Below are 12,733 nucleotides of genomic sequence, written 5' to 3' on the forward strand. Positions count from 1 at the left end.
AGGTTTATCTTTATATGTTACTTCCCTTTTTCCTTTGCAGATCTTAATATTCTTTCTTTTCTCTGTATGTTTTGTATTTTGATTTCTATATGGTGAGGGGATTTTTTTGATACAGTCTACTTGGTTTTCTTGTACCTTCTTAATGATATCCTTGTTTAAAATGGGAAAGTTTTCTTCTATGATTTTGCTGAATATATTTTCTCTGCTTTTGAGCTGGAGTTCTTCTCCATCTTCTACCCCTATTATTCTTAGATTTGGTCTTTTTGATGGTATCCCATGTTTTCCGGATGTTTTGTGTTAAGAATTTTTTGGATTTAATGTTTTCTGACCAATGTGTCCATTTCCTCTACAGTATCTTCAGCCCCAGAGATTCTTTCTTCTATCTCTTGTATTCTGTTGGTTATACTTGTCTCTGTATTTCCTGTCCATTTATCCAGATTTTCCATATCCAGAATTCCTTTGTTTTTTTGTTTTTTTGTTTTTTTTTACTTTTAGTTCAGTCTTCACGTCTTGAATTGTTTCCTTTACCTGTTTGATTGCTTTTTCTTGGTTTTCGTTGAGGAGTTTATTAATTTCTTCCAATTTTTTGTTCGTCTTCTCCCTTATTTTAAGGGAGTTTTTCATTTTCTCTTTATAGGTCTTCTTTCCTGGCTTGCTCTCTTGGCACTCTATCTCAATTTACTCAGTGTTGTAACAAGGTCTTGGTCCCTCTTAGGTGTCCTCAGTATTGGAGCAAGCTGTGTTTTAGAATTCCACTGAGGTTGCAGGAGGATAGGCAGGTTTGGGGGTGGGATGTGTCTATTAGTTTAAATGGTGGCTGGATGGGTTTGAGTTTGTGGTCATCCTAAACACAAGAAACTTCCTACTCATGGGCTAGAAAAGCTGAGGGACTTTTAGGAGGTTTCTGGGTTTTTGTCCCACTGGTGAGGTCTGGTGTCTGTCAGTGTGGTTATTCACTAACCTCTTAATTGCTCTCAGTATTGGAGCAAGCTGTGTTTCAGAGTTCCCCTAAATGCCAGTTCCTCTGGCATTTTCTAAAGCCAGAGATTCAATAAGTACTCATCAACTTCTGGGTTTGTTACTCCTATTTGTATAGCCTTAGTTAATCTTTGATAAAAGTCTCCAAAGTATTCACTTCTGTCCGGTTTAATCCTGAGATATGATTCAATTTTATATATAATATAATATTTGTTTTCCGGGTTCTTGAATCCTGTCCAAAGCATTTAAGGCTGCTATGTAGCATAGGAAGAAGGTTTATTTATTGTAAAGAGCTTGTTCCCTTGCCAAGAATTTGCTCTTGGGAAGCCTCAAGTCCTTTTGTATTTTTCCGGTTGTTCTAAAATTATTGCCTCTTCTCACTAATAATATTTCTGCAGTATTCGTGGTCTGTCTTCCAGGACTGCTGAAACTAATTGACGCCAATCATGTAGGGTAACATTATTGCTGGAAGCCCATGTATTTACCATTTCCCTACCAAATGGAAAACAAAAGTCATAAGATACTACTGCCTGCTTATTTTCTTTTCCATCGTTCATAACTATAGGTATACATCTACATTATTTGGATCCTTTTGGCCATTTAGAACATGATGCTTTTTCATAAGTGATTAGAGCTTAGGAAGCTAAAACCCTGGGTAAGTCATCTCTGAATCTGATGTGTACTGGCTATGTTAAACCCTGTTATTTTATCTTTTCTCCCTGCTCATCAGCTCTCATAATTTCCTCAATTGTTTCAAACCTTTTTACTACTGTCTTTTGTAAAGCCTGACTCTTTTGGCGTGTTTATATTTCTAGTGATTTCATTGATGCACCTAGCCTCTGGTTCTCATTCTGCACATGTGATTTCAAGGTGTAAATTTTTTTCCTTTAACGATCACATCTCATCCTTGAACATTATTTGGATAGTGTGCAGATTGTTTTCCTGGAGAGATACTCTATCTACTAACCTATCATAACTTTTTAACAGATTTTGATTATCAAATTCAACAGTATGAGTTCCTTCAGATAATTTCTCAGTACTCTTTGACATGGATTGAATTTTTCTGTCAAATTAATGTTATCCCTTTCAATTCTATTAAGTTTTTCAGCTAACTTTTGATTTTTGATGGTATTAATCTTGTCAGCCTGTTCATTATTAGTCTGTAAAGATGGTATCATTTCTAAAAGTGTCTGATTCTTGGCTCTGTTATCAAACCATTTTCTTAAGGATATAATATGAAAAAGAAAACTAAGTCCCAATATCCAAGAAATGGATGTATCAGAAAAACCATATAAGCCTTGCAGAATACTATCCGTAGTGTAAGCAAAAGGTTATGAAATTCCTGGATGGTAATATTGTCTGCAATTACATATATTTAATATTTATTGATTTATTTATTAACCAAGTAGCTATATTTATATGACTTTGGTTAATTGTTGTAGGTGTAATAATCTTTACTGCCCAGCAGGTGTCATGGTTGCAGCCACATGGCAGTGAGACCTGATCAGCACTGGCATGAACAATCCTGCACTGCTTTGGTTGCACACTTCGGTGCCTGGTTAAATACTGACAAATATGCCTTGCTCTTTGCTTAGATGTACATGGAGAGAGTTTTACTTTGGATCAAGGGACCCAGAGCTCATGAGCAAGGAACACAAACTGGAAACTGTGCAAGTACCACACAAATTTCTGTGCAGCAGGGAAAGCAGCAGGAGGGGATAGCATGTGCAAGCCTAGGATATTTCCAATTTACTATGCTTAGCTATGCTGTGGTTGGGTTTTTGCAAAAAAAAAAAACTGTTTAGTAGGTGAAATCAAGCCAGGCTGGCAGGGGTGGATGACCTTCTGAGCCATTTACCCAGTAGGTGTGGACTTGGGATTCATGTTGGGTACCAGATGATGATGGAAGTTACAATATAATCCCACACTAACTCAGAATTGAATATAATAAAGGGTTATTTATTTAGGGTAGACTCACAGATAGCAGTCCTCTGCATGAATGGGAAACAGGAACTAAATCTAGTGGCCAGAAGAGAGAGCAAGCACATTCTGTATATCAGCATTTATAGTATAACCGGCCATGCCCAAGTGGGCTGGTATCTTAAAGGCTACTGGCTGAGGAGTTCCTACAGCACTGGGCTATCCATATGGGTGAATGATACTCACCTCTTGGTCCACTCTGTGCAGTTGCAATCTGTGCATCAGAGATCATCTGAGGTTGTGTGGGATAGGTAGGGTTTGAAGACTTGGGGACAGAGTGAGACTTGTAGCATTTAGGGTCCGGTTGATGGGAGAGTATTGAAGAAGCCTACCTGTAGGAGGCCCGCCTGCTGAATAACCATTAAAGCTGAGGTAAGTGAGGAAGGGGCTGGGGGGGTTGCCCAGGTACCTAGGATCTAGAGACTGGGGTATCCAGCTTAATGGCTGAACACTCACCTCTTGGTCCACTCTGTGTCACTGCAATCTGTGTGTCCTATTTTATTTTGAGGTCACTGAGGCTTTTATTTTGCATGTAGGCCCAATGGAGGGACTTGTCTGTGGCTACCATAGATTTATAGGGGCTCTAGATACTAGATGGGAAGTGAGGTGCAAGAAACAGTGATTGGCACCATTCATATGATTACAAAGCTGGGGTAAGGTGTGTCTTCAGATATCTAAGGAAGTTGTATCATGGGAGGGGCAAGCACAGACAGGCCTTGAGCAATCTACCTGATATCAGGAACAAAATTTAAGCATCTGGTGGCTCCAGGGATCTCCAGTCCATGCTCAGTAGGACAGAATATTCCTGAAGGATTTGCCTCTGTCCCTTGATACTAACAACCTGATTGTATTTTGTTGGGTTCTCAGATTGGAAAGTGGAACCAGTCTTCATCTGCCCCATGCTAAACCTCACCAGCAGATCAGGGATGAAAGTATCCTCAGTGTCCCCAGAATTATGGGATTCTATGGCACCCTGACAATTTTTCTGGGTCAGCTTATATTCCTGCAGAGATTGTCCCAGAGACTGATCTGGTTCACGTGAGCAGGAAGCAGTTTCAGAACTTCTGTTTTACATCCTTGGCAATTCACTTAGGGTATGTTAGCATGAGATCACCACCTGGATGTCTGCACTAGGTGTGCACTTCTGCTGAGCTTCCCAGTTGTCCTGGTCAAAGGGGTCTTCAATGGACAGCACTAGACATGCTGGATGAATGACTTATTCAAGTCATCCTTCTGGTGGGGCATGATGTACTTGCTGTAGTCATCAGGAGACTTGACATCTAGGTCTTACTTTCCTGACCTTAAAAACTCAGAGCCAGCCATGTCCATGTGAATGACACCCTGGCCAGTGTAGTTGGCATTCTCATTTGTTAACTTCTCCAGCTCTGAGACTTCTATGTTCTCCAGTATATTAAGAAAAACCTTCCCTAGTGAATGGAAGGTGGTATCCTTCTGTATTTCTTCTTGTTGACATTCTTCAGGTTGTGGTAAACCACTGCTCCAATGACCATGGTTTCTGGGAAACTGGATGCCTCCCAAGTCAGGACTCTGATCTCTTGCATGGCCAACTTGTCACCAGCATGTGAGCAACCATAAATCACATTGAGAACTGGGGCCCGCAGGATGACTTCAGGGTTGCTAGCCAAGTCAGCGATGTGAAGGTACAAGGACACCCCCTTTTCCATGATTCTAGCTTTTCAGACAGTCATAGACACTTCCAATGTGGCATTTGCACCAAAATTTGCATTTATTTCCAGTGCCATCCATCTCATTTATCAGTTTGTCTATCTTCTCTTGTTTTGCAGCATTCAATTTCTTGCTAGCCAGAGCAGGTACAATTTTTATTGACGTGCTCAACAGCCTTTGAGACCCCTTCTCTAGTAGCACATGTTTTTGCAGACATGGAAGACAGTGTTAATAGAATTCAATAGTAACAAAAAAGAATTACTAAAGAGATCCTAAATTGAGTTAAACCGGAAATTAAAAATTTCAAAAAATGTTTTAAAAACCTCATAGCTAACCTCTTGAGAACATTCATCATCTCTTCTGTTTCCTCCTTTAGCTCCAGGAATTCCATGGAGATTGCAATATTGTGGACCAGTGTGAGTAATCACCTGCTATGTGCATTGAGTTTCTTAGGTTATGCAAAAGTAATTGGTTAGGTGGTCCCTCCAGCTCATCAGCTTGCTCTCTGTAGTCCAGGACTACATAACCCCGTTTACTCTTCTTAGGGTGTTCTGAATCAGGAAGCTCTTGCTATTATATTCTCTTCAGGATTCAAGGGTCAACTCGAGGCTTCACAGCCAACAAGCAAGGGAGGTTTGTCATATACACAGCCCTTCATCATGGCCTCACAGACCCACAGTTTAGTCATGTAAGTTCTGAGGGAATTGAGGGGGGAAAAGAGATTGCAGGCATTGTTATTTCTCCCTAATCACATGAACTAAGAGAATTTGGGTCGCATGATAGTGTAATAACCATAATAAAATTTTTGAGCCTCTCTAATGAGATTTTATGTTCTTAATTGGAATGGCAATCCTCAAATTCTTGTTGAACTATCCCCTGGTGTTACTTCTCCATACTCTTATGATGAAAAAGAGCAGAAAAGATGTTGTGCTACATTGTTTCATAAGCAATCTAAAGTATATGGTGCTGCTGGTAAGGGTGATATAGAAACTGTACTTTTGAAACTATATTTTATGTGTGTGCTGTGTGTGTGACTACTAAGGACTTCCATGATTTGGAGATCTGAGATCTGTATTTTATGTAACTTACTGTATCTTAATAAATTTTCCAAATTCCAAAATTATAAACATCTGCATAATTATAATTTTCTGGAAAGTGAAAGGCAAAGACCATATTTCTGTGTACCATGCACTGAATGGTCAGGTAGAAGTGAGTGAAATCTTGTGTGAGTTACATTACCTGATTAAAAGACAAAATGATCTTTTCAGTAAACAGCCATCTCATAAGGCTTTATGAGATGCTAATTTCTTTATGCTAAAGAATAAGACCCATGTCTTTTTTCCCTCATTGTTTCTAGATTTTTTTTTAACAGAATGTTCATTTCTGCTGTGCGAACTGTGGGTAGTTCATTTGAGGTGCAATTGGAACAGTCACAAAACGTTAAAACAGTAATTCCACTCAGACTTTCCTAATTCCTTGATCTATATTTGACCTCACTGTCTGTAGTGCTGAGTTTACAGACCTATAAAGACTGTTTTCTTTATTTCTTTATTTCTGAATACGTTTGCTGCTGTCAGCATTCTTCATTATTCTGAGACTCAGATACTAAGTTTTCAACGAGGAAATGAGGTCAGGTATTTTTGTATGTTGATATAATTTACTACTTATAACTTTCATATTTATGGTTCATAGGTCATACAGAGTTACTTCCACAGATAAGAAATGAACAATGCACATTTTAAACATTAAAACACCCTTTCTTTTCTCAAAACACTGACTTCCACATATTAGGTTTCCCTTACATTTTCTTTTAGTTCAGGAAAGTAACAAAGATTGATCCAAGATAAAATTTTCATGAACTTGTTGGGCCACCTAGTGATATTTAATATCCTATTGGGTTATCCAAATATTGTTGTACATATTCTCACCAGAAAATAAAAGATTGTACAGGCATAAAAAATTGAAGGTCAACTTTGTGTATTGTATTAAGACCCACTTCAGAGATTCATATAATTCTATGGTCCAGTGTACTTTTGAAATATTTCCCAATAAACTCATCTATTCTATATTCATAGGATTTTTAATTTGAACAAATAAATATAATGAAAATTTTATCATTTCCCAAATGGAAATGGGCTTTTCCTGTAGTATGTATGAGTTTGTGACTATGAAAAAACTCAAAAATATTCACTGATTCCCAACCAAGGCCACTCTCTTCACAATTGGAGCCAAACAGCAATATATTCTATGTGTATCTTCACAATTGGAGCCAAACAGCAATATATTCTATGTGTACATTAATTTGGAAGTATTATACCGAGGAATATTTCACCATTTTTGATGACACATTTCAAGGGGATGTCTTTTTTTGGGGGGAGGGGGGTTTCGAGACAGAGTTTCTCTGTACCTTTTGGAGCCTGTCCTGGAACCAGCTCTTGTAGACCAGGTTGGCCTCGAACTCACAGAGATCCACCTGCCTCTGCCTCCCATGTGCTGGAATTAAAGGCATGTGTCACCACCACCTGGAAAAGGGATGTCTTTTATGAAAAATGTGGATATCATCATGTAATCTGGATTATATTTATATGTCATAATATCATAAATTCCATAGTTTCAACAGTAGGACAAAAGGGAGTAATAGGAACCAGGTGATATTGATTCATTTTATTGGAACAATTAACTGAGGAATATTAAAAGACACAGACATCTATTATTGGAAGTCTGGCAGTTAGAATATTTTAAAAGTTATCTAACTAGCTACTGGTATGACTAGAGGAAGAAGATGAGCTTTTGGTTTATTGAAGCAATTTTGTGGCAGAATTAAAGAGCCACTTCAGTTAGAAACCACTCAACTACTTAAATATTAACAAGGGAAAATTCTTTTAGTAAGAGTGCATACCTGGTTCTGGTTTTTAAAAAATCACATCTGACATACATAATATAAAAGGCTTAAAATTTATCGATGGTGAGTTTGCGGTTAAAACTATTATCACTTAGATTGTATTAATTGATTGCTTTCTTTTTTAGATGTGTTTATTATTTTTATAGAGTATATTGAGCTATATATTTTTCTCTGCTCCCTTCCATTCCTCTCCTTTCCTTTTCAACCCTCTCCCAAGGTCCCCAGGCTTCCAATTTACTCAGGAGATCTTGTCTTTTTCTACTTCCCATGTAGATTAGATCCAGGTTTGTCTCTTTTAGGGTACTTATTGTTTCCTCGGTTTGCTGCATGTGATTTGTAGGCTGGTTTTCTTTGTTTTATGTTTACAAACCACTTATGAGTGAGTACATGTGATAATTGTCTTTCTGGGTCTGGGTTACCTCACTCAATATGATGTTTTTTAGCTCCATCCATTTATCTGCCAATTTCAGGATGCCATTATATTTTTCTACTGTATAGTACTCCATTGTGTAAATGTACCACATTTTCCCTATCCATTCTTCAGTCGAGGGGCATTTAGGTTGTTTCCAGGTCCTGTCTATGACAAACAATGCAGCTATGAACATAGTTGAGCACATGTCCTTGTGATGTGATTGAGCATTCTTTGGGTATATGAGCAAAAGTGGTAATGTTGGGTCTTGTGGAAGGTTGTTTCCTAATTTTCTGAGAAATAGCCATACTTCCATCCAAAGGGGCTATACCAGTTTGCATGCCCACCAGCAATGCAGAAGTGTTCTCTTTACCCACAACCTCCCCAGCATAAGTTGTCATCAGTGTTTCTGATCTTGACCATTCTTGCAGGTGTAAGATGGAATCTCAGAGTTGTTTTGCTTTGCATTTCTCTGATGGCTAAGGGATACTTTCTAAATGCTAGAAAATATTCAAAGGCAGTGGTTTCTAATGTAGGTTTAAGTAAGTATAAATTTGTATTTCCCATGAGGAAATTCTAAATAAATTGGCTTATAAAGTACAAGGTACTGTGATACTTTAAGTATCCATGGGAAAATATACTGTTAACGCTTCCAAAGAGCAATTAGTCTACATGATTTCAAAGATCTGTAATAACATTATCTCTATAACAGTCCTAGGAGAGAGGTAAGTGGTATCTAATTTAGTTATTAGGGTATTGCTCATGTTTTTGGCATCATCAATATTCTCTGAATTTTAAACCTTTTATATTTTAAGTATTTCTGTGTGCTCTGACCAAAAAGTCAGTCTGCAATTTCTTTTTTTTTTTTTCTTTTTTTTTTTTTTTGGCTAAATTGAGAACACTGTCATCTACGCACAGACCTGATTCACATGCAAACCACTTACTCTCTAAGGAGGAAGGGACTTAATCTAGGACTCTGGGTCATGCCTGCACTTGCAAAAATAAGTGGCATTGCATTGAGTAGACTTAGGAAAATCATACCTTTATATCAGATATTTTCCTGATAGTGTGTGTAGATGATCCCACAAAATTAGCTTTGCAGCATAAACTTTGAGCTGCATTTACTTATTTATTTATTTATGTATTTATTTATTTTTACATCACTGGACATCTTAGCAGTGTAAAGGGGGTGATAAGTAATAATGTGGATTTAACTAAGGCTTATTTACAAAATTTCAAAGTTACTAAGAGAAATAAATGCATATATCAATTGGTTTAAAAATCTAAATAAGTTTTGAACAAAGACTTAAATCCCTAAACAAAAAATTGAGAATGTTTTGTAAGTCAAAGTACAACAGAAATGTACAGAAGACATTGTTACCTGCAAATATTTTTCTGAGTAGGTATCATTAATTTTTATTTAGAGACTAGGACTTCACACTGTCAGATATATTCTATGTAAAATAAATTTGCCTCATGTTATTGCAATGAAAGGAAGTATATTTAAGTGCTCCAGGTTTTCATTTTATTTGATTGACAATTTTCCCATAATAAGGCTTCTACAAAATACTCATTTTGTCTTAAAGATGCTTGCTTCATTTTACTGTGACTATAGGCCATCCATTTACAATAATTCTTTCATCACATCATTTAGATTATTATTTTCAATATGGCTTTCACAAGAGGTAATTTAAGAGTTAATAACAAAACACTATTTAGAGTATGGCATTTATCACACCTGAGTAATTATTCATGAAATTACAGTAGGCTTGAGAAAATAATCAATACTTGTACTTACTTGATTCAAATTGTAAATAAGATCTATATGCATGCCAGGACAATTGTTTACAGTATTTTTTGTTTCTTCCAAAAGATGTTCTAGAAATAAAAACATGAGAAACTCAACATCTGTACCAGAATTCCAATTTATTCAACTCTCAGAAGTTCCAGACCTACAGCCTGTTCTCTTTGGCCTCTTCTTCTCTATGTACATCTTGGCCCTGTTTGGAAACTTGATCATCATCCTGACAGTAAGCTCTGACTCCCATCTCCACACACCCATGTACTTCTTCCTCTTCAACCTGTCCATAGTTGATATTGGTTTCATTTCCACCACTGTTCCAAGGTTAATTGTGGACATCCAAACTCACTTCCAAGTCATCTCCTTTGTGGGATGCCTGACACAGATGTCATTTTTTATAATTTTTGCATCTATGGATGATATACTTCTGGCTGTGATGGCATATGACCGGTTTGTGGCCATCTGCCACCCTCTGTATTACCAGGTCATCATGAATCCCAGTCGCTGTGGTGTCTTACTTCTAGGGTCTTTTCTTCTTAGCCTTGCAGAATTACTCATGTATTATGCAGCAATATTAAATTTTTCCAACTGTGAAGAATTTATTGAAATTTCCAACTTCTTCTGTGATCCTTCTGAAGTACTTAAACTTGCCCATTTTGATCCTGTCACTAATACCATATTCAGATTCAGTATAGCCACTCTCTTCGGGCTGCTTCCTATGTCTGGAATCATTTTCTCTTACTTTAAAATAGTTTTCTCCATCATACGATCATCATCATCAAGTGGGAAGCACAGAACCTTCTCCACCTGTGGGTCTCATTTGTCCATTGTTTGCCTGTTTTATGGAACAGGAGTAGGAGTGTACTTCAGTTCCTTTCTGTCACATTCTCCATTAAATAATGCAGTGGCCTCAGTGATGTACACTGTGGTCACACCTATGTTGAATCCCTTCCTATACAGCCTGAGGAACAAGGACATTAAAAATTCTTTAAGGAAGATTCTTAACAGAGCATTATAATAATTGACATTATTTGTAAATTTACATTAATTCATGTATATATGTATTAATAAATATGTATTTACATACATATATATTAATTGTTCTTATAAACTTCAGTTAATATCACATATTCTTTTCCTATCTGATACTTTACAATATTGCATGAGAAAGTGGTGGTCATTGAAGATGCAAATATGGTGTATGGGTAGTGAGTTGGTTTGAAAGTAAAAGCCCCCATAGTTTGTGGTACCTTTAGGAGGTTTAGCCCTGTTGGACAAAGAGTGTCACTGAGGAGGCTGCCTTAGAGGTCCCTCTTCATCAGCCAATCAACTTCCTTTTGCTTACAAGATGTAACACTCTCAGTTCCAGCACCGCATCTGCCTGCATAAATCTTACTCCTTGTCTTGATGATAAAGGTCTGAACCTCTGAAACTGTAACCAGTCACCCCAATTAAAGGTTTTCTGTATAAGAGTTGTTGTGTTCATAGAATCACTTCATAGCAATAGAAAACACTAACCAAGACAGAAATTGGTACCAGGCACTGGGATATTGTTGTGATATGCCAGACCATGTGTTTGTTTGGGGGAATTTGGACTTTGGTATTTTGGAGTATGAAAGTAGTGTGTTGCAAAGAGAGGGGGCCCTTTGTTTGTCCCGGCTGCTGGACTATCTTACACCTAAAATAATCACACAGAAACTATATTCATTAAAACATTGCTTGGTCCATTACCTCTAGTTTCTTATTGGCTAATTCTTAAATCTTAATTTAACCCATTTCTATTAATCTGTATATCACCACGTGACTGTGGCTTACTGGCAAGATTCTAACCAGCATTTTTCTCAGGCAGATGATCCATGGCATCTCTCACTCTGCCCTTCTTCCCAGCATTCGGTTCTGTCTCCTCCACCTACCTTAGATCTGCCCTATCAGGCCTAAAGCTGTTTTTTATTCATTAACCAATGAAAGCAAGACGTGAACAGAAGAACCTCCTACACCATTTCCTTTTTTCTGTTTAAACAACAAGAAAGGCTTTAACTTTAACATAGCAAAATTAATATAACAAAACAAGTATCAAATAAGAATTATAGTTATAATACATATATTTACTTTATCATTTATCATAACTAAGAAGAACTATAACTATAATTTCTTCAACTCCATCAAAGAATTCAGAAGGATATATTACATAAGTAAATAGAAATTGCATTATAAGCAACTTCCAAAGCTCTAGAAATTACATAGATATCTTGCTGCTTGGACAGTTACCCAAAGTTCTTCTATACCATTGGGGTATCCATCTTCAGCCTTCAGGCCCATAGTATCCAGCAGACTTTTGATGAAGCAGGAAATTTGAAAGACAATTCTACCTATATTGGCAGTTTTCAGTTACTTTCTTCTGTGTCCTGAAGAATGTCTCACAAACTCTTTCATGAAGCAAGAACCCCAAAGGACCATTTCACCTTTTGGCAAGTTAACAATCATCTCTCTGTGGTTTCTTCATGGCCCGTTTATGCAACAGTCCAGGCAAGAGCATTTTCTTGCCCAAATGGCTAACCAACTCCATAAGGAGCCTCTTCAATGCCCATCTTCACTAGGAAGTAGCATGGTGCTGCCAGGAGCAGACATGTCTCATTTTCATGAAAAGTCCTAAGTTATTAAAACATTTTAAATGCCATATTCTGTAGTCTTTGAAAGACATGAAGAAGGCCTATCCATCTGAAATACATCTATGCACATCTAGAAAATCGAACATGACTACAAACTTGACTATTATAGATTATTATCTATTAATCAATATTTCTTAATTATACATTACATTTTAAGTGAGCTACACAATCACGATACCTTAATCAAGATCAGAAATACATATACATATAACAAAATTGACCTTAAATTTGTATCAATAAATCAAGATTTATACCAGTGCAATTTATTCATATCTATATCATATCCCCCTTTAAATGTAAAAGAACAT

General features: G+C 37.0%; 1 protein-coding gene and 1 pseudogene across 1 annotated transcript; one reads left to right on the top strand and one right to left on the bottom strand.

Annotated features, from left to right (window-relative positions):
* Positions 1-3,706: 3,706 nt before the first annotated feature.
* On the bottom strand, positions 3,707-4,861 carry LOC119799897 (annotated as a pseudogene).
* Positions 4,862-9,847: 4,986 nt separating this feature from the next.
* Positions 9,848-10,774, top strand: LOC119800147 (olfactory receptor 7E24-like). Its single transcript, XM_038310226.1, has one exon. It carries the CDS (start codon positions 9,848-9,850, stop codon positions 10,772-10,774), a length of 927 nt encoding a protein of 308 aa, XP_038166154.1.
* The last annotated feature ends 1,959 nt before the right edge of the window (positions 10,775-12,733 follow it).

The sequence above is a fragment of the Arvicola amphibius genome, chromosome 13, assembly GCF_903992535.2.
Source record: "Arvicola amphibius chromosome 13, mArvAmp1.2, whole genome shotgun sequence".
Lineage (NCBI taxonomy): Eukaryota > Metazoa > Chordata > Mammalia > Rodentia > Cricetidae > Arvicola > Arvicola amphibius.

Bases quoted from the DNA above. Each gene is read 5' to 3' on its own strand.
- LOC119800147 (XM_038310226.1), top strand. From the start codon at position 9,848: ATGAGAAACTCAACATCTGTACCAGAATTCCAATTTATTCAACTCTCA.